This window comes from Ceratotherium simum, chromosome 4 (genome assembly GCF_057802395.1).
Source record: "Ceratotherium simum simum isolate JZ-2026a chromosome 4, ASM5780239v1, whole genome shotgun sequence".
NCBI lineage: Eukaryota > Metazoa > Chordata > Mammalia > Perissodactyla > Rhinocerotidae > Ceratotherium > Ceratotherium simum.
The window spans coordinates 88,939,644-88,964,184 of record NC_141903.1 but is presented as its reverse complement, the minus strand read 5'-3'; the positions used below and the strand labels follow the sequence as shown (position 1 = coordinate 88,964,184).

General features: G+C 40.9%; 1 protein-coding gene across 1 annotated transcript in view; it reads left to right on the top strand.

Moving 5' to 3' along the window:
- IQGAP2 (IQ motif containing GTPase activating protein 2) overlaps window positions 1–21,297 on the top strand; it is a 259,957-nt gene extending 238,660 nt beyond the window's left edge. Inside the window, exons 31-36 of the mRNA XM_087430147.1 lie at window positions 8,285–8,372; window positions 10,815–11,027; window positions 12,650–12,810; window positions 14,406–14,543; window positions 15,624–15,732; window positions 20,359–21,297. Coding sequence (XP_087286273.1) covers window positions 8,285–8,372; window positions 10,815–11,027; window positions 12,650–12,810; window positions 14,406–14,543; window positions 15,624–15,732; window positions 20,359–20,472 — 823 coding nt within the window. The 3' untranslated portion in view covers window positions 20,473–21,297. The remainder of the gene's footprint in view (window positions 1–8,284; window positions 8,373–10,814; window positions 11,028–12,649; window positions 12,811–14,405; window positions 14,544–15,623; window positions 15,733–20,358) is intronic.
- Window positions 21,298–24,541: the final 3,244 nt, after the last annotated feature.

Genomic DNA, 24,541 nt, shown 5'->3' with positions numbered 1-24,541 from the left:
ATTTATACCTTACTTCCTGCCCCCAAAGACTTCAAATGAAATATTCACACTTTTAATTAATACTTCCATCAAGTCCTCATGGATATTCCACACCTGTCCTTTACACACAGAATAAGAAAGATTGAGATCCATGACACAACACCATAAATCAAACACCATAGACCAAAAACACGTGCTCACCAAACAACAGTTTCTAAGAACTCATATAAACAAAAGGATGTGTATTAAAACAGTTGTATATTGGGGTGCAGTTGAGATGGAATTGGGAAATGGGGACAAAAGGAATAAATACATATTTAAATAATACTTCACACGTTACTTCTAAGCTCCATGTCCTGAGTTCTGAGGTGGTTTTCAGTTGTGACAAGAGCGTTCTCTTCTGCCACTGGCATGCTTCAGACAGCACTCATTTCCAGTTGGTTTTTTCCCAGATATTCATTAACCCATGAAAATGGCTAAAAAAGGCTTTCTCAGTGTGCTCTTGCCATATGTGCTGCTTCTATTAGGCTTGTCTATTTTATCCTCAGGTCATCTAAGGCTCCGTTCGTTCACGTAGCACACGTTTGAGTGCCCACTCTGTCCACAGCACTGGGCTTGATGCTGGGGATACAGCTGTGAGCAAGCTGGTAACAGTCCCTGCCTCCCAGGACAGAGGCCAGGGGCAGGGTTCGTACGCAACCTTGGCCTCAGAAGAGTTGAGGGCGCTTCCTTTAGACTACTGATGACCAAGTCAGACTGAACTTGCAGAGAGACAGCTCAGGGCAGGGCAACAGAGGAAAAGGGGAAAACTGTGGACTCCCCTCCCTGGGTCCTCTGAGCAGGTGCCAATTATCAAGGTCACTGGGAATACAGATTGTGTGGTTCTGCCATGCAAATTAAATTAGGCCAAGTACCCTATGATCTCATAAGCTTTGGGAAGAAATGTTTTCATAACTGGTTTTGTCTGTTATTTGAACACCATTTCCTAAATGCAGTCAACTCAAATGTCTGCATTAAAGAATGGAAATCACAATTTGGCTGGTCTAAAATATCAAATACTCAGAATGTCATATACATTTATATATATTTATACTTGTTTCTGAATGAGTCTCCACAGTTCTGTGAATTTTTGGAATTCACATTTTAAAAGAAAAACCAGAAAAGTCAGGCATGTTAGGCAGTGATGTGTCTTAGCCAGGGAAACCTGGTGCATTGTCCTGCTTGCCTCAGCCGCCGTGGGGCCCTCTCCCAGCTCCCTGCTGTGTGCTGGAAACAAATCCTGTCTACTCCCTTAATCACCACACCAAGTAGAGCCGGCCAGTGGTTTTATTTTTAGCTTTTTATTGTGGTAAAATATATATAACCTAAAATTTACCATTTTAACCTTGTCAACTGTACAATTCAGTGGCATTTAGTATATTCAGAATGTTGTGCAACCATCACTACTATCTAGTTCCAGAACATTTTCATCACCCCAAAAATAAACCCCATATCCATTAAGCAGTCACTCCCCAATATCCCCAGGCATCTTTCCAGGCCCTGCTCCCCAGTCTCTGACAACCACTAATCTGCTTTCTGTCTCTATGACCTTGCCTATTCTGGATATTTCATATAAATGGAGTCATATAATATGTGGCCTTTTGAGTCTGGCTTCTTTTACTCAGCATAATGTTTTTGGCTGAATAATATTCTATTGTATGCATATACCATGTTTATCATGGACATTTGGGTTGTTTCCACCTTTTGGCTCTTGTAAATAGTAAGGCTACGAACATTTGTGTACAAGTTTTTATTTGAACACCTGTTTTCAGTTCTTTTGGATATATACCTGGGAATAGAATTGCTGGGTCATATGGTAATTCCATATTTAGCTTTTTGAGGAACTGCCAAACGTTTTTTCCACAGTGGCTGCGCCATTTTATATTTCCCACCAACAACATATGAGAGTTTCAATTTTTCCACATCTTCACCAACACTTATTTTCTGTTTCATTTTTTATTATAGCCATCCTAGTGGGTATGAAGTGGCATCTCATTGTGGTTTTGATTTGCCTTTCCCCAATGATTAATAATGTTGAGTGTCTTTTCATATGCTTGTCAGCCATTTGTATATCTTTGTAGAAATATCTATTCAAGTCCTTTGTCCACTTTTTATTTATTTATTTTTTTTGGTGAGAAAGACTAGCCCTGAGCTAACATCTGTTGCCAATCCTCCTCTTTTTGCTGAGGAAGATTGGCCCTGGGCTAACATCCGTGCCCATCTTCCTCTACTTTATATGGGATACCACCACAGCATGGCTTGATAAGCAGTGCATTTGTCTGCACCCAGGATCTGAACCTGCGAACCCCAGGGCTGCGGAAGCAGAGCGGGAGAACGTAACCGCTACACCACTGGGCCGGCCCCCTTTGTCCACTTTTTAATTGGATTGTTTGTCTTTTTGTGGCAGAGTTGTGAGAGTTTTTTGTATAGTCTGGATACAAGACCCCTATCAGACATATGATTTGCAAATATTTTCACCCCTTCTGTGGGTTGTCTTTTTATTCTGTTGGTAATATCCTTTTCTGCACAAAAGTTTTTTAACTTGATGAAGTCTGCTTTATCTAGTTTATCTATTTTGTTGTTGTTGTTGCTTGTGCTTTTGGTGTTATATATAAGAATTCATTGCCCAATCCGAGGTCATGAAGATTTACTCCTACGTTTTCTTCTAAAAGTTCCGTAGTTTTAGCTTTTACATTTAGGGTCTATAATCCCTTTTGAGCTAATTTTTGTGTATGGTGTTAGGTAGGGGTCCAGCTTCATCCTTCTGCAGGTGGAAGTCCAGTTGTCCCACCATCATTTCTTAAAGAGATTATTCTTTCTCTACTGAATGGTCTAGGCACCCTTATCAAAAGCCAATTGACCATACATGTGTGACTTTCTGCACCCTCAATTCTATTCCATTGATCTATGTATCTGTCTTCATGCTAGTACCACACTGCATTGATCACTGTAGCTTTATGGTAAGTTTTGAAATTGGAAAGTATGTCTTCCAACTTGTTATTTTTTCAAGATTCTTTTGGCTACGTGAGGTCCCTTAAAATTCCATGTGAATTGTAGGCTCAACTTTTCCATTTATGCAAAAAAGGCTATTGGGCCAGTGTTTTCCTAAACTTGATAATTCACTGCATTCGTAGACCTCTGGGGTCTTAGAAAGCCTTCCTCTGGGCATACTTCATTATTGTGCCGTTGTCATTGTTCACTAAACAGCTCAGTGATCAATGCAGATAACAATTTGAAATGAAAATTGACCAAGTAGCCTTCCCTGAAAGTGGATTTTGAGTATTTCCCCAAAGATTCAATAGAGTTAGCTTTGTGATGTTAGGCAAGCCTTACTTCCAAATACATTATGCTTTCTTTAACTGTGTATTTAAAAATCATGATACTAACAGATAATTATGTGTCATTGACAGGGAACTTGGAGACCATCTAGTCTTAGACTTTATCTTTGAGGTGAGGACATTAAAGTCTAAAATTATGGGAAGCAAGTAGCTAGTCACTGACATGCTTTAAATTCATATGGCATATTTCATTGATATTCCATTAAAATACACTTTGACATGTTGATTTGAAAACTCTTATGGGGGTGACTTTTTTTCCAAGCTAATAAACCAAATTTCTACCCCAAACATATGAGATGGTTCTTGAGACTCTTCATTAGAAAACCAAATTTAACTAAAATCAGACAATCAGCTTTTTAGAAGTCGCTGTAAAGTAGACAATCAGGGAATAGCAGTTGGGACATGAAAATACCTGGCTTTTCTCTATCAAAAAACTATCTTGCTTGCTTGTTGTGTTTTTAACTTTCAGAAATACCCCCTTATGATTAATTACAAAATCACTAGCTTTCCAGTGACAAGTAAATCCTCTTCATGGGGGTCTTTGCAGTTGCAGAATTTGAGGCATTATTAATCCATATGGTTATCAATTTAATACCATCCTAGTTTCATAATTGTTAATAATTAGATAAGGATAAAGATGATTATAATAGCAAACACCTATGTAGTGCTTACCATTTGCCAGGATCTGTCCTATAGATACAGATATGTAGATAATAACCTATATATAATATAATAACATACACGTATAAAATTTGTCATGTAATACTCTCAGTAACTCCAAGAGGCAGAGGTTATTACCTATATTTTACATATGAGTTAATTAGGCACAGAACAGGCAAAAATCCTTCCCTGGGTAGTACAGCTAATAAGTGGAGCATAGATTCAAACTCAGACCATCTTAAATCTTCCAGGGCCTAGACTCTTGATCACAGGGTTTTAGAACTCGTTGAGGGCAAGGTCATTGCTATTTGCACTCTTAGGAATCTTGGAATAAATCATGAGAATGATAGCAGAGCAGTTATTGCATAACCAATGCTGCGGCATCTTTCCAGGCCAAAGGGAAGGAATGACTGATAGATGTGAGGGACATGAAGACACACATTGGTGTGGGAAGAAACATTTCATTCCATTTCCCTCCTGTGTGTTGATGGAATAGGGAGCCTCAGTTTGAGCTGTTGGCACTTTGCCAATACTACCAAGCAAGGTGGTGGTAAAAGAACCAACAAAAAGAGCCTGGTTGAGGAGTCCTGGGAAGACTGGGATTACAGCCTCAGTCTGTCCCTTATTAGCCATAGGACTCTGAGCAAATCACCCAACCAACAGTTTCCGCATCCGTCAAATGGAGACGAGGGGAGATTGAGGGGGAAGGAAGGGTCACGATGAGCAAATGAAGTCACGCATTGACACCTTATAAATGAGAAAAAACTATACAATTGTAAATCTCATAACTTGTGATTTAACTTAAAATATGTGCTCCTGATGGCCTTTATTAAGCTTGTTTTCCTGCAAAAGTGTGTGTGTTTAGGTAGAAGGCGGTGTTTGTGGTTTTTAACCATACTTAGCTGCCTGAGTGCTTAAGTTGTCATCTCTTAAGAATTTTTTTCCTATCACATGATTCGGTTTAGGCATCCATCATCCCAACTGAAAGATATCCTTGGTTTTGGTTCAAACTGGCATGAGCACAAAATGGCTAAGGTAATATTTGAGATCTAGTGATAAAAACGCATAATCACATTATTAGGATTTTAAACAACTGGAAGTGTTCTGTAGCTTCCACAAACTTGAATTCCTTTTCAACCCTGGGCGTACTGTAAGGCAGATGACTAAGGAGAGGCCCAGGAATGCTATGGTCAGAGAGTAATAACATACGCTGTATGAGTGGAATGGCCAAGCCTGAGGGGCCACACCAGTTTACAAGCGCCATGTGGTCTCATTTAGCAACAGTGGGATGTGAGCGCAGCTAAGAGGAGTAAACTCCCTGGTGTATTTCCTTTTTCTTAATTCTTCCTCAGAGTTAGAGACCTCCTCATTCAGGGAGGGTGGCGGAGTCCTTGGTTTGGTCAGCCTGTCTTACATATTGTTTGAACATGGGGCCAATACTCTAACCAGTTGACTTATGCTGGTCAGACCGTATCTAGAATATTGTGTTTGCATTGGGGTGGGGCAGGGGACACGTCTTGAGATCATTGGTACACTGAAATCTGAGCAGGGCTATGAACTCTCTTTAAATCTGGTTGTGAAGAGGTTTAAGGTACTGAGGGGTTTCACTTAGAAAAAGGAAAGGTGGTAGGAGAGGAGATGGGGGACACCTTCTCTGCAGATTTGTGAGGCTGATGATGTGGAAAGGGAATTTGACTTGTTTTCTGCAACTCTAGAAAATAGTGATCTTCGTGTAACCCTTGAACCTCTTAGGTCTTGGTTGCCTTGTTTGTAAAATCAGGGGTTGCACTATTCCCTGAAGGTCCCCCCAGTGCTGAAGTCTTATGACTGAACAGATCCAGTGAGTGGACATCACTGGGAGTCAAGCCTCTTAGAGTGAGCTTCCCATTTAAGAATGGAATGTTTCAATGCTGCATTTGCCAAAAGAAATTTAATGTGAGCCACACAAGTAATTTTAAATTTTCTAGAAGCCACATTTTTTAAAAGAAGCATTAAAATTAATTCTAACAATATATTTTATTTAACCCAACATATCAAAAATGTTATCATTTTAATATGTAATCAGTGTAAAAAATTGTTAATGAGATATTGTGCATTCTCTTTTCATGCTAAGTCTTCAAAGTCTGGTGTGTGTTGCACACAGTACATCTCAGTTTGGACTAGCCATGGTTCAAGTGCCCAATTGCCACCTGTGGCCAGTGGCTGCAATTTTGGGCAGCATGGCTTTAGAGACCTTGTGACTGCATACCATGTGTCACACCCCAGAGAAAGCCTTTACGTACATCTTTTCGTTCAGTCCTCGCATCAGTGCTCTGAGAGGTTCCCATTATATAAATGAGAAAAACAAACCTATAGGGATTATGTAATTTGCACAAGTCCACACAGCTTGTAAGCAACAGGAGCTGTGATTCGACCTGAGATCTGTCTGACCCCAATGTCCTTAACCATGGGCATACTGCAGAGGGAGGTAATGAGTTCTCTGTCATGAAGCTGGATGGTGACGTATATGTAAGATGTCTGGGGTAGAATTTTGGCAATGGATTCCACAGGCCTGACACAGAGTAGAATTCCAAGAGAAAGAAGCTGTGTGGGCTGTTTGTCCTCCAGCAACTCCTGAGCAAATAAACATTCTTTGTCCCTGGCAGGGCAGGCTTTAGTGACTCTAGCCATTCTGGTCATCAGATAGCTTCTCGAAAGAGACAAGCTGGGAGTTTCCTGGAGGCATATATCATAAGTAGTTCCTGGAATATTATTTCAAATAAGAAACAGTCACTGTGCTTACATTTTTAAAATCATTCAAAGCTTTTATTTTTAACTCGATGTTCCCATTTAATACATTTCTAATGATGATTGGAGGAGGGGGGTGTGTGGGGAGGAAGCAGTCCTTGGCCCTCTCCCCCCAGCAACCTTGGGAACAGTGCCATCTCCCCACAGCTGTGATTAGCCATGAGCCCACCTTTGACGCTCAGCGGACTGTTTTCTGTGCATTCCCAGACAGCCCGTAAACCCCCCGGCAGTGCAGGGTCATGGGCCAGAGGAAATGGTTGTGATCATGCTTCTCATACAGACTTGCAATAAATAAGAAATGAGAAAAATAATGTTTACAGATGGCTTATTGGATTTTTTCCTATTTTCAAAAATAATATATTTGGGATTTGAGAGTTTCCTCTGTCATTTGGGAGCAGTTGCCCAGATGCTTCAAAACGTGAACAATGTTTTATTTTCATTTTCATGCTGTGTGAACATTTCCTGCTGTAGTTGAGGAAGAAATTCATCATCCCGTGATACCATGAATGTCTTTGAAAGGACTGAGGTCAAACACAGCAACAGAGCTGTGATAAAAGTGACACTTCAGACCTCGATAGACCTGTTGATAATCTAAGGCAACTTCTGTTTAGGCTTCCTTGTTTTGAAAGGGAAGCTATATCCGATACTACTGTTCCCACTTGTGTAAAAGTGGGCCAACTTGACCATTTGCCTTGATGTTAACATCTTTTTGCATAATCACATAGCCTGATCTTTTATTAGGATGCCATAAAGGACGCATGAGAAGATATGTGGTTTTAGCACTTCCAATTTTCCAGCTCTTACCTTTTCACTGAGCAGCTCCTGTATTCTCTACCACCTGAAGACAAGGCTCCAGGCCCCCAGTGTGTTAGTTCCCCCACCAGACCTGAGGTTCTTGCACACCATCCTCCTGGCTGCCGTGCCAGCCGTCAGCTGAAGCCTCCGCAGCCCGCACGCGACTTCTGCTCCCCCTGTCCTGGAAGCTGTTTCGTAACTTCTCAGAACAGGAACGGTAGCAGCTGGTCTGGCTCCTGAAGGCTTATGATGTATTCAACAGGCTCAGAGGTTTAAATGGTATTAAAGTCAGGAAAGGGGGATGTTCAATATCATGCCTGCACCCTCTACAGTAGCGCACCGTACCAGCAGCTCTGGTGCCTCTTGCTCGTAAGAAGTCGTCTCAGTCTAAAAAGAAGAAAAAGTATTTAGATAAGGAATCTGATGACATGCTTGTGCCCATGTTACTGACAGTATTATCCTACAACATCAAGCATATAAAACCCAGATTTCGATGATCAAGCATTCACAAACTTTCAGGAGACTTAGAGCAGACATAGTGAATTTCTGCAGGACTGTTTTACTTTAAGGGATTATCTTTGAAGCTTCATTTTTGTACGTGTTTGTGCACTCCCTCAGGAGAAGCAGATATTTGTGCATCAGGACTGCTGTCTGAAAGTCTGTCTCTTCTTTCTCTGTTTTGTAAGGACCAAAAAGCTGATAATTGACGTGATCCGGAACCAACCAGGGAACACATTGACAGAAATCTTAGAGACACCAGCAACTGCACAACAGGTAATTGGTCTTTGAGTGTAAAGTCATAGGTACCATAGATGGGAGTTGATTTCATTAATCTTCCTGTCCAGTGTTTACTGTTATCTCAGAAAAACAGTATCTGACATGGTTTGGAAGTAAGGAATTTTATCTATTACTCTGGCCAGCTGAGTTCAGCCATGTATAAAATCCATATGGAATATCAGTGGGAATGAAATAGAAAATGCAGCACCAAGTTTATGCTGAATGTAATTTTGTCCCAGATTAGAAAGATAGTTCTGGGTCTTTCAAAGCCTCTGAATGTTTATCATAAACTTTATCACACAGTGGATGGGCAGATAAGTCAGTTAAGAGAGAGTTCTGGTCAACAGGATGTAGAAAAATACCTCTCATATCTTATGTATTTGCTAACTTGAAGAAGCGAAGAAGCATCTCACACATTAAAACTATTTTCCAAATGCTTCAGAAGCTAGTGTCTTGAGTGCGTTGGGTCAGAGCACCATTATCCTGCTGTAAGTAACTAAAGTTGCAGAACAGTCTTGCATTAAACTTTTTATCGACGTCTTTTACAATGCATCGTTGTTTAGTTGGTTCTGAATTAAGTTAATTTCAGTGGTATTGCTTTAGTATCAGTAATTGCCACTCCGTAAACAAAAGTTAACAAAATTTTCTAATTAGTTACTACTTAGCAGACCTACACATAATTTTCCTGAATCATTCTTAATTGGTTGCCAAGAAATCATTCTGTCAGTTTTTTTGTGTGTGTGTGAGGAAGATCAGCTCTGAGCTAACATCCATGCCAATCCTCCTCTTTTTTTTTTTTTTGGTGAGGAAAACCAGCCCTGAGCTAACATCTGATGCCAATCCTCCTCTTTTTTTTGCTGAGGAAGACTGGCCCTGGGCTAACATCCGTGCCCATCTTCCTCTACTTTATATGGGACACCGCCACAGCATGGCTTAACAATTGGTGTGTCAGTGCGCACCCGGGATCCGAACCGGTGATCCCCGGGCCGCTGCAGCAGAGTGCTCGCACTGAACCGCTTGTGCCACCGGGCTGGCCCGGCCAACCCTCCTCTTTTTGCTGAGGAAGACCAACCCTGGGCTAACATCCGTGCCCATCTTCCTCTACTTTATATGGGACACCGCCAAGCATGGGCTGACAAGCGGCACGTCGGTGCGCACCCGGGATCCCAACCTGCGCCGCCAGCAGCGGGGCGCACGCACTTAACCACTAAGCCACGGGGCCGGCCCCCATTCTGTCAGTTTTTAATAAGAAAATATAAAATAGAACTTCGAGTTATCTGATGTTTGTTAATGTGTGAATATTTTTTAGACAATGTGGGTCGAATATCCTACTAATTTAGTATGAGAGTTCTAGTCCTTATTGAATATTTCATTTTCCTCCAAATGTGGCATAGTCACTAAGGATGCAGACTTTTGAGATCAAGTACAGCTCCACACCTCCCAGCTAGGTAATGCTAGGCACATAGAAGTGTTTCTGTGCCTTAGTTTCCTAAACTGTAAAAGGGGAATAATTATATTGGTACCCAATTCGCAGGCAGGAATAAATGAGTTAAAAGACATTAAGTAGATAGAATAATGTCTGGCACATATTAAGTGCTCAATAATGGTGGCTGCTCCTGCTACTATTGTGATTTACTGCTGACCTGGTAAACTGGTCCTGTGTCATGATGGTGTCATGATGTTGACCTGTCCATCGTGTGTCTATAACATTTGTATCCTTAGACATTATCTATTGTGTCCATCAATTGTGTAGTACAATGAAATGGGAAGATTACCAGTCTCTTTTTATTGTTTTTTTTTGAACAAGCTATCCAAATTGTGTTCATTCATTCATTTACTAATCATTTATTTGGGAATTTATTATATGCTGGAATATTCTTATTGCCTTTGATTCAAAGAAACCCTGCAGGTTTTTCAGAGTTAGTAGTTCAAGAGTGATTCCCTTATCAGAACAGAGGGCTCTGACTGCCTTCATGGCTGATGAATCTCCATAAATGTTGCTGAGTTGAGTGTGTGCGAGTTGAGTTGGGTTCTGGATGTTCAGTGTTCTCACAGCCATGTTTTAATGGATAATCTAGTTTTAGTTCCCTCAACTGGACTAACCAGGAATTGAAATCCTTCCATCCAGGGAATTAAAAATATCAGTTATCCACTGTAATATTTCCATTACTAAGGGGATTTTTCACCTTAGCAAGAAGGTAGCTATTTAGAATTTTGTCCAAATCAGGCCTGCCACCACTGCTATGCTTCTTAAAAAGATGAAGTAATTTCTTCCCAAAAACCTACTTCAAAATCCATGGAGAACATATTCTGATTCTGCTCTTTAGGCTTTGGCTTGAGGACTATTTTCGTTCTGACATTAACTTGTATTGTGTAGTTTCTGAATCGGTGAGATTCGAGGATCAGAGAAAAATCAACATCTCTATATTCCCTTTTCAGGAAGCAGATCATGCCACAGACATGGTGAGCCGCGCAGTTGTAGATTCCAGGACTCCAGAAGAAATGAAGCATAGCCAGTCTATGGTGGAAGATGCACAACTGCCCCTTGAGCAGAAGAAGAGGAAAATCCAGAGGAATCTTCGGACGTTGGAACAGACTGGACATGTGTCATCCAAAAATAAGTACCAGGACATTCTCAATGAGATTGCCAAGGTTTTTGGAAATAGTATTCTTTCTTCTTAACTTAGCAGACATTCGCTAATCATTGGTCACATGCTGGGCACTCTGTGAGGTGACATGAGGGATTCATACTTGTATATGCCATGGTCAATATTACAGATTTTTAAAAGTTTCAAAGCAGTTGATGACTTTTAATAGAGAACAATCACAACTCCCCCAAGTCATTAGAAGAGTTGACACACAACAGAAATAAATGCTCAGGAAATGTAATAGACAAGTTTCATCTATACCTTTAAGCAATACCTACTAGTTTTAAAAATGACACTTTTAGGAGAGTTCTCTCTTGAGTTGTTAGTTGTCTTGGGATGTGCCACTGAGATGGTAACTGTATCCCTGAGAATTTGCCTCTGAGCAGTTTAGCCTAAATGCTTTTCAGACTTAAAGGTTGGTTTCTGTTTTCTCATCCCATATTTTTACAGTTGAGAAACTTCCTGAGAAACGGATCTCAAATTAGTGCAAGGAAACATCAGAGGAAATGGCTGAGATCTGTTTGCCAAGGATAAGGAAGTATATATTTGGGTTAAAAGGACATTTCATTCTTTTTATCCAAACATGCAAATTAAAATGGGTCCAGAAGTTAAGGGCAGTTAAATGATCAGAAAAAAATAAATTTCCTCACCTTCTGCGAGGGAAATGCACTCAGCTTCATTCTTCCATGGAAAGTTATGAGTAACTCAAGGAAAGTAGCGTTTCTTTCTATAGAGCTGGGGTAGGAAATATTTCTCTCTGGGAATATGTAATAGAGAAATTGATGCTTTTGCCTTAAAAAAAGAAAAAAGATATCGTGAAGGCATCTACCAAAAGATTCTACTTAATGAAGAATTTTTGCTTAAGGAGGGTGTACGTGTGTCTGTCTCTTTGGATTCCTAGGGTAATGGTTTTTAATTTATCCGCAAAGGAAAAATAATATTAAACAAGCACCATTTTTGTTAAATGGAACATTTTCATAATTTAACCAGTAGAATTACAAAAAAAAAAAAATCTTACATCTGTAAGTTTAAATATAGCATTGCTTTTGTAACCTGTGAGCAGCTTGGACAAGTTTATGTTCCAGGAACTCTATTTAAATCCAAGTAATAGTTTTCAAAGCTGAATCTTTTCAGTCTGTCTTGAGAGCCCAGTTGTTGTTTTTGCAAACTTTGAGAAATATTTCCCAGATTAAAAAGCATATTTTTTTTTACTTATTTCTAAAATGAATGCAGTGATTAAATGTAAACTTTCCAGTGCCAAGTATTCTTCAAAGAGGAATGTTCAAAATATTCTGAAGAAATTGCTTGTCTCCTGCTAAAGTCTTCCTTGTGCCCCTTTTAAAACACTGTTTTTCTAAAATTGCTTCTTTGCTTTTCCACCAAGAAAAAAATAAACCTTAGCAACTCACTAAAAGTGAGAAATGGACGCTTTCCAGTTCTGAAGTGGGAAAGAATGAGCACACTTCAGTGTTGTGCGAGTAGAAGAAGCTGTCCGAGATCAGCCACCAGTTCTCACGGTCACGAGCAGTGACTCACCGATTGACAGTCTTTGTGTCCCAAATGAGCAATGTTATAAAGCAAACTTCTGCTTAAATCTCAGATCACAGCCTCGCCTTGTTGTTTTAGGATATTCGAAATCAAAGGATCCATCGTAAGCTTCGAAAAGCTGAATTGGCAAAACTTCAGCAGACCCTGAAGGCGCTGAACGAGAAGGCAGCGTTTTATGAAGAGCAAGTTAATTATTATGACACCTACATAAAGACTTGTGTGGACAACTTAAAAAGAGGGTATGTTAAAATCATATCACACTCATTTGTAATATCGTGATTCATATGGGGTGTCAATTCTTCTCCAGTCCTGGGCTGTTGGGTTCGGTTTGGAAGCAAACTGTTTGCTTTATGTTATAACCAAAAACTAGAATCTCAGCTTTATTATTTGCCACCGTGGACTAAGAAATCAGGGATGTAGAAACTGTTAAATTCCCCACCAGCATTGGAATTAAAGTAGCTTACCCTGTTGTATTCTAAGCAAGTAGCTTCAACACTTAGGGAGGCGCTTCCATAATTCCTTTTGTCTTTTTTAGTCAAAGGTGTTTTTAAAACGCTATTATAAAAAAAAAAAAGCTACTCTTTTTTTTGGAATGTTTACAATAAACAATGTTTTATATACTTGATAATGTTAGGTAATGCCAGATATTTGCTAATTGCACAGTGCAGCTTAATGATTTTAAGTTGCTTAGTGGTTTTAAAAAATCACTATTGACACAAAAGACAAAATTTGGCAGTTCTCCATTACCCATTAGCATGTGTATTATAGATTTTTTATATACAATATAGCCACTTTTAATGAGTATTCTTTGCTCATAATTATTCTTATCACTAGACTAAGGTCAATACTAAATAAATTTTAATTACCCATTTAAATATGTAATACAGTATTTTCACATAATCCTTGTAGTCAAATTGACAGTAAGAAATGGTGCTGTATGGAAAAATCAATTGCATTAATCATAGAAGATTTGATGAAGGGAAATCACCACATTTAAATCTCAGTTATTCGGGCCCCACTAGTTCTGAATTTTAATTCATTTGCTTGTGGCCTGTAAATTACTTTTACTCTATTCCTAGGAGGCAAAAGTTGGTCAAGCTAATATTCAGTAGAAATAAGGTTGTTAAGGGTTTTCTTTACATATTTATTGCAACTACTTTCAGGCACCTTACAAGCCCTGCAGTCAGGTGAGCTGGAATTGAGTTCTGATTCTCTTACATGTGTGATCTTGAACCAGTCCAGCGCACTTCTCTGAGCCTCCGTTTTCTCATCTTTAAGGTGGGATTAAGAGTATAGTACCAGCCTCACAAGTATTGTTTAATGAGAGCTAAATGAAATAGTATATGGGAAAGGAATTTATTCACTTCAGAGCCCTATAAGCAATGTTAATTTTGTAAACGGGAGGCAATATTTATAAAGCACTTGGAACAGTGTGTCCCTGTAGTATTTGTTGAATAAATTAAAGCAGTCCTGGTAATACCTGTACTTAGGAAAACGCAGTTTCATGTTCTTGCACCAAAGTTGCTTGTGAAATGACTTAATCTAGCCACTTAGTTCAATATGCCTGAAAAAAAGAGAGTACAAGTTTTATGAAAAATATTAGCCTGTAATTCAAACTTCAGTCACTTTGAAAATTGCTTTCCCTTCAACAGTTCAGTAGTAAGGTTTTACCCCATGGGGAAAATTGCCACCTACATAACAAAATAAAAAGTGGCACATTCCGTGCAGTGGGGAACAGGTACGAACAGTGATGTGCACCTGGGCAAGGTTATGGCACCACCAGAAATATGTGTTTGCCATCGTCATGACACACGGTTTGTTCTTATTTTGTCAGAAATTCTCGGAGATCAATTAAACTAGATGGAAAAGGAGAACCCAAGGGGGCGAAGAGAGCAAAGCCGGTGAGGTACACAGCGGCGAAGCTGCACGAGAAAGGTGTCCTCCTGGGGATAGACGACCTGCAGACACACCAGTGAGTGCCCTGGAACCTGCACAGGACACACGCGCCCTCTCATCGCTCACAGACAATCTGACTCACATTTCCTCAGTGTCCTGTGGCCTTTGAAGAAAGCTTCCTTTGGCCCATCTCGGCTTACCCTTGATTACAGATGACAGGGGGAAAATCCATGTATTGTAATCTCTCTCTTCCCATCACGCCTTTAGCATCTGGTCTGTCGGTCAGATGAAGTGCTGATCAAGTGATGTGTTTCCCGTGGCTTGTCCAGGGGCTTAGGATTTGCCAGCCTCCGCTGTCCCTCCAATAGAACTGAGTCATAGCAGTGAGAATGAAGGGCTGTCTTTTGGTCTTGATAGATGAGAGTTTTTTACAATTGCAAAGTATTGCCTGTCTGATTTCAGATCCACGGGTTGTGTGCCAACCCCTGGGTCAGAGCCATCCCAACAATGCGTTGTTAGTGTGTGTATTTGAGATGGAGGAGGAAAGGGAAACCCTCCTCCGAGGCCCCACACCAGGCACCAGTGGGTTCTCCGTTTTACAGGGACCTTGAGCCACGTGCCCCATTGGTCCCTGTCCTTTGGTGGGGGGGAGCCAGACTCACTCTGTGTCTCCTCTCTAACTCCTGCCTTCCTCCAAGGCCTGGCTTCTGCTCCATTTATCCCATCAAACCTTCTCTTGTCTACACTGCCTCAGAGAAGATGCTTGTCCCTCTTTCAAGTTTCTATGAAAGTGATCATCTGAAATACTCAACCCACCTGTCAGCAGTATAAGTCAATATTTAATTCTCACGTTCTGTGACTCTCATATATTTCCAACTATATTTTATGCACTTTGAAAGCAAGGACCATATTTTGCATTTCTCTCATAATGAAACACCTACTTCAGTGCTCTGTGAGCCACAGATCTCAACAAGAGCCATCAAACCTAGTTTTAGTGAGCAGAGTGGAGGAAAGATGATGGGAGGTTTTGGGTGACTTCCGTAGGATTTTCCCAGTAGACTGTTGGCTAAGAATGGTAACTTAGGATTCCATTAATTTGTTTCAGCTTTAAGCGTGTACTTGCAATTCCACATGTCAATGTCCTTTTCTTCACTAGGTTTAAAAATGTTACATTTGATATCATATCTACTGAAGATGTGGGCATCTTCGATGTCAGGTCAAAGTTCCTGGGTGTTGAGTTGGAGAAGGTGCAGCTCAATATTCAGGTAAGCTGGGATCCCTGTCCCTAGGGGGTGAGTTTTATAGTGGACAACATTCAGGGCTCCCCGCCTTGCATTCTTCGTGACAACGATGAAATTTAACAGAAGACCAATGTAAGCCTTATGTGCCAATATTAATTTAAGTGTTGATGATTTTTTAAAAGCCATGATATTTCAAATTACTGGAATTTAAAATGCCTTACACGGTAAACCAAAGCAGTCACTTTTTCTAAGCCGTGTTTCCATTTTCAAGCTTAGAGAAAATAATAATACAAAAGTATTCAGAGCTATTAAGGAAAGGCTGGAAAGTTTCCTTTTATTAGGAACTTGCATTTCTTTCTAAGACTGCTCATGATTGGAACTTTCCTGATCTCATTTCTCCTTCCTAGAATTGTTTTTACATCAGTTTCTTAAATCTATTTGTTAAATGTTTGGGACCATAGGAATGAAAGACATTGTGCAAAATAGGTATCTATAAATAGATAAATAGTGTTTGCAGTCTGAATTATTGCAGTTTTCTCGCAAGAACCATATTTAAGCCAAATATACAGAAACTGAGAAATCCAGTTTATGTGCCACACAAAAAAATAAATAAATAAATGGAGGGGAGGGTACAACAAATGTGTAAGTTCATCTGCTCGCAACTTCTTAATCCTTAGCACAGGATCAATTTAGAGAAGTAATTTTTTTCTTTTTCATATAAGTTTTTAAATGGAAATAACACCTATTTACCTGGAGTCCAAATTACCTGTAAAATGGTTTCCAGGTATTCTGCATGTATCTACATGAATCACCCTGATAAGCCACTGGGAGTGATGTAAGTTCCAGCCTCACTGTCTGCTCAGCCCGTGGCTGACAACCCTGAAATTACCTCCTCCTCCTGGGAGCAGATCCCCAAGACCTTCTTTTCTGTCTAGCCTTTGGGAAAATGGAAGCTAAATGGGTTTGCTAAGGACATTGAGATAATGGAATAAATTAGAGTTCAGAGAGAAAAATTAAAGATATTACATAATTATGAAAAGCATACTTAAGTAACTATCGTTTTCTAACTTATTTTAAATATCACTAAATGTATCCATTTAACGATTTAACTGGGAGTCTTGAGTTACTTTATGTAACATTTAGATAAATATGGGAAGAGAAAAAGAATGCGCTTGTGGTGATGTGCCTTGGTTAGTGATTCTTCTCTAGATGTGGCAAAGACATCATGTGATTGCCAAGAAGGAGATGACCCAAGGCCAAGTGACCAGGTGACACCTGTCTAGAGATGCCTCAGGAATGCCATGGGACTTCCTGTGAACACTGGTGCCAACACCAAGCTTCGCTTGCTCCTTTGTTCAGGATTTGTATGCAGTAGGATTAGCTATTCACACCATTCATTTTTACACACAATTGATTGTGAAATGTTACGCCCTAGCTGTATGCAGGTAGCTAATAGGCTCCAGATTTTTTTAAGTCGTTAACATATCTTCAGGACCGGGGCCGGCCCAGTGGCACAAGCGGTTAAGTGCACGTGCTCTGCTGCGGCGGCACGGGGTTCGCTGGTTTGGATCCCAGGCGCGCACCAACGCACTGCTTGTCAAGCCATGCTGTGGCGGCATCCCATATAAAGTGGAGGAAGATGGGCATGGATGTTAGCCCAGGGCAGTCTTCCTCAGCAAAAAGAGGAGGATTGGCAGATGTTAGCTCAGGGCTGATCTTCCTCACAAAAAAAAAAAAAAAAAGCTTCAATATATTTGGGCCGGCCCTGTGGCTTAGCGGTTAAGTGCGCGTGCTCTGCTGCTGGCGGCCCAGGTTCCGATCCCGGGCGCACACCGACGCACCGCTTCTCCAGCCATGCTGAGGCCGCGTCCCACATACAGCAACTAAAAGGTTGTGCAGCTGTGACATGCAGCTATCTACCGGGGCTTTGGGGGAAAAAATAAATAAATAAAATTAAAGAAAAAAAAAATCCTGTTTAAAACATATCATCAGGACCAGCTACATAATTTGCAGGGCCCAGTGGAAAATGAAAATGCGGAGCCCCTTGTTCAAAATTATTAAGAATTTCAAGATGATAACAGCAGAGCATTAAACCCAGTGCTTCTGATCATGGGACTCTGGACAGTTCAAATGTCCAAGGTGCCTGCATATAATAGCTGTCAGACATAAAGTCAGACTTCTATTTATATGTATGGCTTCCAGACAATTACCTTGTTATCTGAATTACCAAAGAGAAACACGATGGCCAGGTCTGCAGTGTGAGTCAAGGACTGGGAACAGGACAGAAGTTCCTGGGAGAACAAAGGGAGATCCCGTCTAACATTATGTTCCTAGGTTTTCCTGAGCCCGCTCTTGCCTTAGTTTCTAAAGATTATATCTAATTCTATCCTATAGCTACAGGCCATACACAGGCGGTGTGACTGACGTGAACATGTTCTGCTTACACAAATAAGGGCAGTGTTTATTGAAGGCTGCAGAGTTGGCATTCTTCTTTCCCAGATGAAGATCTGAGGTTCAGAGAGCTCATTATGGAAGAGGCAGCTGGAGTCCACGCTCTTCACCACCCTGCTCCGCTGCCTTTCTCACAGGATTCCAGTTGATCCTGACAAGACAAGGGTGGCTTACAAAGAGACTGCAGAGGCCTTGGTCTCATATACCCAGTAACACCCCTGTGAGGTTGGCAGTGTTAGCCTCAGTTTCACACAAGGAAACAGAACTTCAGAGAGGTCATATGATATCGCAAGGTCCTAAGATAGCAAATGGTGGAGTTAAAACTAAAATCTGGTCTTGCACCCACAAGGGCAGTTGTTTTCTCTGCTCCGCACCTTGGGGGCCCAGCTACACCCCTGCTTACACCGTTCCTTCTCAACTTCACCATAGTGGTTTAATTCTTTGCAAATAGACTTGGATTAACAGATGTTGCCTTTCCCAAAGGAAAAGTGAATCTCCACTGCCCTATAATAGGTAAAAGCATTCTTGACAAAAGAATGTCAATTCCTGATGGAATTTCCGGCCCAGAAGCATATCTAAATAATGTAGCATTTAAGTGAGCGAGCTTGGAGGTAATTGAGGAAGTGGAGGAGGAAGATGGCAAGAGCCAACGTTCTCTCAAAGATGGCTCCAACTTCTGCAGCAAGCTTTGCTTAACGGAGACTCAAGGCCTTATCATTAAGAACCAAGAAGTTTCCAAAGGGATGATTAGGCATATGTGTGTGGTGATGGAATGTAGTCTCTGGGTGGTGAACATGATGTAATCTATGCAGAAATCAAAGTATAATGATGTACACTTGAAATTTATATAATGTCATAAACTAGTGTTACCCCAATAAAAAATAAAAGACAAAAGGAAAAAAAAAGGAACCAAGAAGTTTTCAGAGCTAGAAACAAGGAAATGAGACCTGGGTCTTAGCCTAGGGCAGTTCGGGAATGAGATCTTCTATTTGGAAAAGGCCTCCTCTCCTGTATTATTGTGAAATGTTACTGCTTAGTCATATGGCTGGTGTGACCTAGTTATTAATTTTAGCAGGAGAGTTTATTTCCTTTGCTTATGTGGTGGCAATGAAACATAGTATGATAGACTGACTTGAGAATGAGGGCTGTTCTCAATACAAGAACAGAAGTAGTCTAGATTGAAAGGAGTTGCTTTGTACAGTGGTCTCCAGATTTCCGTCACACAGCTTCATCAGTAAATAGCATGATCACTTCTCGCCCTTTGTACATATTTATTTATAAAGTGTACGTGCTCCTACCACTGTACTCAAAATGTACTTCATAAAATATATATAAAATTTAAATGTTTAAAGAATGGGAAAAAATAAAAATAAATAGGAGTTCTAATATTCTGTTTGCTCCCTGATGGATTATCTTATTCCACTTTAGAAAACACTGCTGTTCTTTTTTTTTTTTTTTTTTGTGAGGAAGATCAGGCCTGAGCTAACATCCATGCTAATCCTCCTCTTTTTGCTGAGGAAGACCAGCCCTGAGCTAACACCTATTGCCAATCCTCCTCCTTTTTTTTCCTTTTTCTCCCCAAAGCCCCAGTAGATAGTTGTATGTCATAGTTGCACATCCTTCTAGTTGCTGTATGTGGGACGCGGCCTCAGCATGGCTGGAGAAGCGGTGCGTCGGTGCGCGCCCGGGATCCGAACCCGGGCCGCCAGTAGCAGAGCACGCCCACTTAACCGCTAAGCCGCGGGGCCGGCCCAACAGTGCTGTTCTTAAAGATATGCCCCATCTTGCTGGAACATTGTGTTTTTAATTTTTCAGTTAAAAATTATATATCTGATATTAACTTAAGGATAGTGGTTTTCTTTCATGCCTTCCTTATCAATTCTAAAAATCTATTTTCTTTCGTCTAGGTAAGTGATTCTCAAAGTATAGCACCCAGATCAACAATATCATCATCACATGGGAACTGGTTAAGATGCAAATTCTTGGGCCCCACTGCAAAGCTGCAAAGTCAGAAATCCTAGGGATGGGGCCCAGCACTCGGTGTTTTAACCAGATGATTCGGATGCACGCTAAACTTTAAGAACCCCCACCTAGGTCATTCTGTTAACTGAGTCTTATTTCCGTCAAATTCTCCTAGAATGTTTTTTGAATGTGCGAAATGTCAAATTTGAGATTTACTGATATTCCTTACAATTTCAGGATTTACTTCAGATGCAGTATGAAGGAGTGGCTGTGATGAAAATGTTTGATAAGGTGAAAGTGAATGTCAACCTCCTCATATACCTGCTGAACAAGAAGTTCTATGGGAAGTGAAGTGCCTGCAGAGGTTTTGTGGATTCTGGGCCACCTGGATTGGGAAATGAATCTGTTCAGTATTTTTGTTTTTAAACATGATTGAAATCACTGCTTATAACGTGTGATTTTTTTTTTAAAGACCAAAACTGTTCCGAAGAATGTACCCACTGTGCCTTTTTGATAATTTGATACTACAGTAGAATGATACACAAAATGAATTAATGTAAACAATTCCACATTATACTCTGGTATAGGTACTCTGATTTAAAACTTTGGACGTTCTGTGATTTGTTTGAAAATAGGGAGAAAATTAATTTAGCTGACTGGGGACAAATGTGTAAACCTATTTTCCTATGAAAAAAATTTTAAATGTCCCATTTGAATAACACAATTCTTCATAGATTTTTTTTTAATCTGTGGAGAAATGGAACCCTAATTATTTGTAATGAATTATTTAGATATACTTAGTTCTAAGCCCTGTCTTCTGGGAGTTACCGATTTTAAAAGAGAACTTTTGTGCAATTCAAAATGAAGATTTTATAATAATTGAAAGTGACAATACAATAACACTTTCTGTATAAAAGTATATATTGTATGTGATTTATTCCTACTAAATAAAGTGCACTACTGCCTCATGGTAAAGACTCTTGTACCCAGAGCCTTTAAGTGACTAAGGAACAACATGGACGGTGATCCTAGGCCCCCACCTCCACCCCTCACAATTCATTTGAATACTTCAGTTGTGCCTCTCAATTTTTTAATGCAATAAAATCAGTATCTAGATGGTTTTTAAATGTATTCTTTGAAAATTGTTTTATGTAAAATAAATGTTACTCGATTACATTAATTTGGTTTTTTGGTTGTCTTAATAAACTCAAATCATTTAGTGGGTAGGAGAGGGTTCTTGGTGGGGCTTATCAGGAAAAGAAAGACTGCGCCTTATGCTGTATGTGTCAGGGTACCAAGAGATCCCAAACCCTGTGGCTGAAACGAGATAGAAGTTTGTTTCTCTCAAATTCGGTAGTTCCAAGGTAAGTGTGCAGGCCTCCGAGGTTATCTGGGGATCTAGCCTGGCTAGTGGGTTCTGTCATTGTCACTGATTCCTGGCCAGCTGGGAGGGGGACAGAAGTCCAGGGCAAGCATTTTAAGGTACATATGTCACTTGTGTTTGCATCCCATGGACCAAAATCTAGTCCTGTGGCCACAACTAGCTTCAAGAAAGGCCAGCAAATACGGTCCCTAACTAGGCAGCCAGCTGCCCAGTTAAAACCCCAGGTAGAAAGAGAAGCGTTTGTTATTAAAAGAAAGGGAAAGTGATTCCTGGGGTAGGTCAGCCATCCCCACCATGGTAGTAATCCCCCTGACACTTTGTATTCTGTTCGTTCATTCAACAGGCTTTGTGTTCCACAGGGATTACAAAATATTGAGAAAGTGGGTTGGCTTATGCTTATTTGGCACAAATGAACTTTAAGTGTTAGACCCATAGAATTTGGAAAATTCAAATTTTAAAAAGTAGAATCTGCTACTTTAGTGATTGTTTCAGGCTATACATATTTTTGACAGGTAATTTGACTCTGTTGAAACAATGCTCAAAACGATGCTCACTGTCTCAGCAGTTTGTGGATGTGTTTTGTGTGTGTGTGTGTGTGTGAGGAGGACCAGCCCTGAGCTAACACCCAATGCCAATCCTCCTCTTTTTTTTTTTTTTTTTTTGCTGAGGAAGACTGGCCCTGGGCTAATATCCGTGCCCATCTTCCTCTACTTTATATGGGACACCACCACAGCATGGCTCAAAAAGCGGTGGGTCGGTGCGCGCCCGAGATCCGAACCGGCGAACCCCGGGCCACCGCAGCAGAGTGCGTGCGCTTAACCGCTTGCACCATCGGGCCGGCCCCTGTGGATGTGTTTTTTTAATGCAGTAACCTTAATATAGACTTCTGTAAGAGGAAGCAAATAAGCACACAGTAAAGTTGCACCTGTGAAGGAAGCGCCCTCTCCCTGCAGCTAGCATTAGATGCATTAGGTGGGGAACAGGAGCCGGGGCAGCAGCAGGTGAGTTAGACGTCATTCTTCATGCTCCAGGAAAGACCTTAGTGGAAATGTACAGGAGGAGCCAAAATTAAGGAAAGTTGTCTGAAGGCAAAAGCCAACCTTTCACAGCATCTCTGAAGGGAGCTTGTCTTGTTCCACCTGAGTGCTATGCTTGGGTGTTATCTGTGTGAATAAATATCTCTGTGTCATGCCAGTACCCTAAAGGAAAGCTGTGAATGGTTTCTCTCTGTTGGCCCACAGGGTGGGGTTATTGTTGAAGATATTACCAATTGCTACTTGTCTGAGGTCCTTAAGGCACATGAATGAATGTGACCCAGAGAAGGAGTAATTCGATGAAGAAAGAGACCAACAAGAAGCCAGGGGAGCATGGGTGTGGAGATTGTCAGAGCCAAGGCCTGGGCATCTCCCGGGAGGACTGAACCATCCCCCAAGCCAGAGGACATTGTGTCTTGTAACCCTGAGCCACTAAGGACTCCTGACCAGTGTATGGAGGAAAAATAATTTTCCCTCTATCCTTCTGAGTTCTTGGCTGAGACCCCCTGTAACAAAAGACAGATTGTCAAGAGAAAAACAACTAGAAATGTATTAACATGTATACCCCACATATACATGGGGAATACCCAGGAAACACTCCCAGAAGCTACCACCTTAAATACTATCTTTAGCTCAAGACAGAAGAAAGACGTTGGCATTGGGTTGGGGAGGGGCGGGGTGCAGTTTACTGGAAGGTGAGAAGAGGAAACGTTTGGTAGAGGTTGCCCTGCCTGCAGATAACTCTCCCACATGAAGAAGTCATCTCTGGTAATAGCTCTCTTCCTGGTACAGGCACCCTTTCTAATGCAAATTTCCTTTGTAAATGTAAACTTCCCTTACGAAAGGATAACTTCCGCTGTTTTCAGAGCTTCTCCTGTGTCAGCCTGTCAGCAGTCACTCAAGATAAACCATATGCCAAAGAGGCATATTTTGGGGGGCCCATTCTGCTGCCCTGCACCAGCTTCCTCCCCAGGGCTCATAGCTTTTCTTACTCAGCAGGAAGGGAAAATTTTTTTTTTTTAAACACAGCAATTGAAACTATAACTGGATTTTTGTATAGCTGACTCTCATATTTTGATGTAGGTTCGATCATGTTTCCACTGTAACAAAAATGGTCTTTGGTCTGGAAGGTTGAGAGTCCATGCTCCCCTGAACTCCACTTTTTAGCACCTAGAACTTGAAAAGGCAAAAAGAACCTAAGGAGCACACTAGCTGCTCTCAGAGGACGTGCTCTGTGATCTCCAGGAGGGAAAACCGGTGCATGCTTCAATAATCTGGAAGTTTGTGGTGAAGAAAGAGACCAGCTCAGTGTGATCATTGTCTGACGTGACACATCTCCTTATGTCATTGAAAGACCAAAACCATAATGCGTGTGTTGGTGTATGTATGTGTGGTTGCGCACTAATTAGAGGTGCTATTCATGATGTAATTTTATGACTTGGGCTGTGGTTAAGTAGGGATTTGTGGTATTCTTCAAACATTCCAAGAGGCAAACCACAGAACTCTGAATGGTAAAAGTTGTCCATATTTTGAGAGAATCTGGTGAGCATTGGATAGTCTTACTGCTGATCAGCTTTTTGAAAAATCTGTTGCCTCTGTTACTCAGGACTGAGTAACAGGTTAAGATAGAGCCCTCTAAGATGTCCTCTACACTCCAGAGGACAGAGATTGTTTCCATGTCTGCTGTAAGTCCAGAGCCAGGCAGTGCATTGTGAATGGCGGAGAGGCGGAGGCCCAGAGACGGGCTCTGCAATGGGTTGAGAGGAGGCAGACACCACACCACTGCCCCTCAGGAGTTGCAGTATTGCTTTAGGTTGGTCCTCACAGAAATGGGACAGTTAGTGATTATCTCAGTCTGACGATGCAGACACTCTCAACTCAATCTCCAAATCAAATAGCTCATACAGATTTTCTAGGTTGCCTCACGGTTGTTTTCCTTCAAGCTAAAATACATTGGAAGGTGTGAGGGTTAATTTTGTGTGTCAGCTTGATCAGGTTAAGG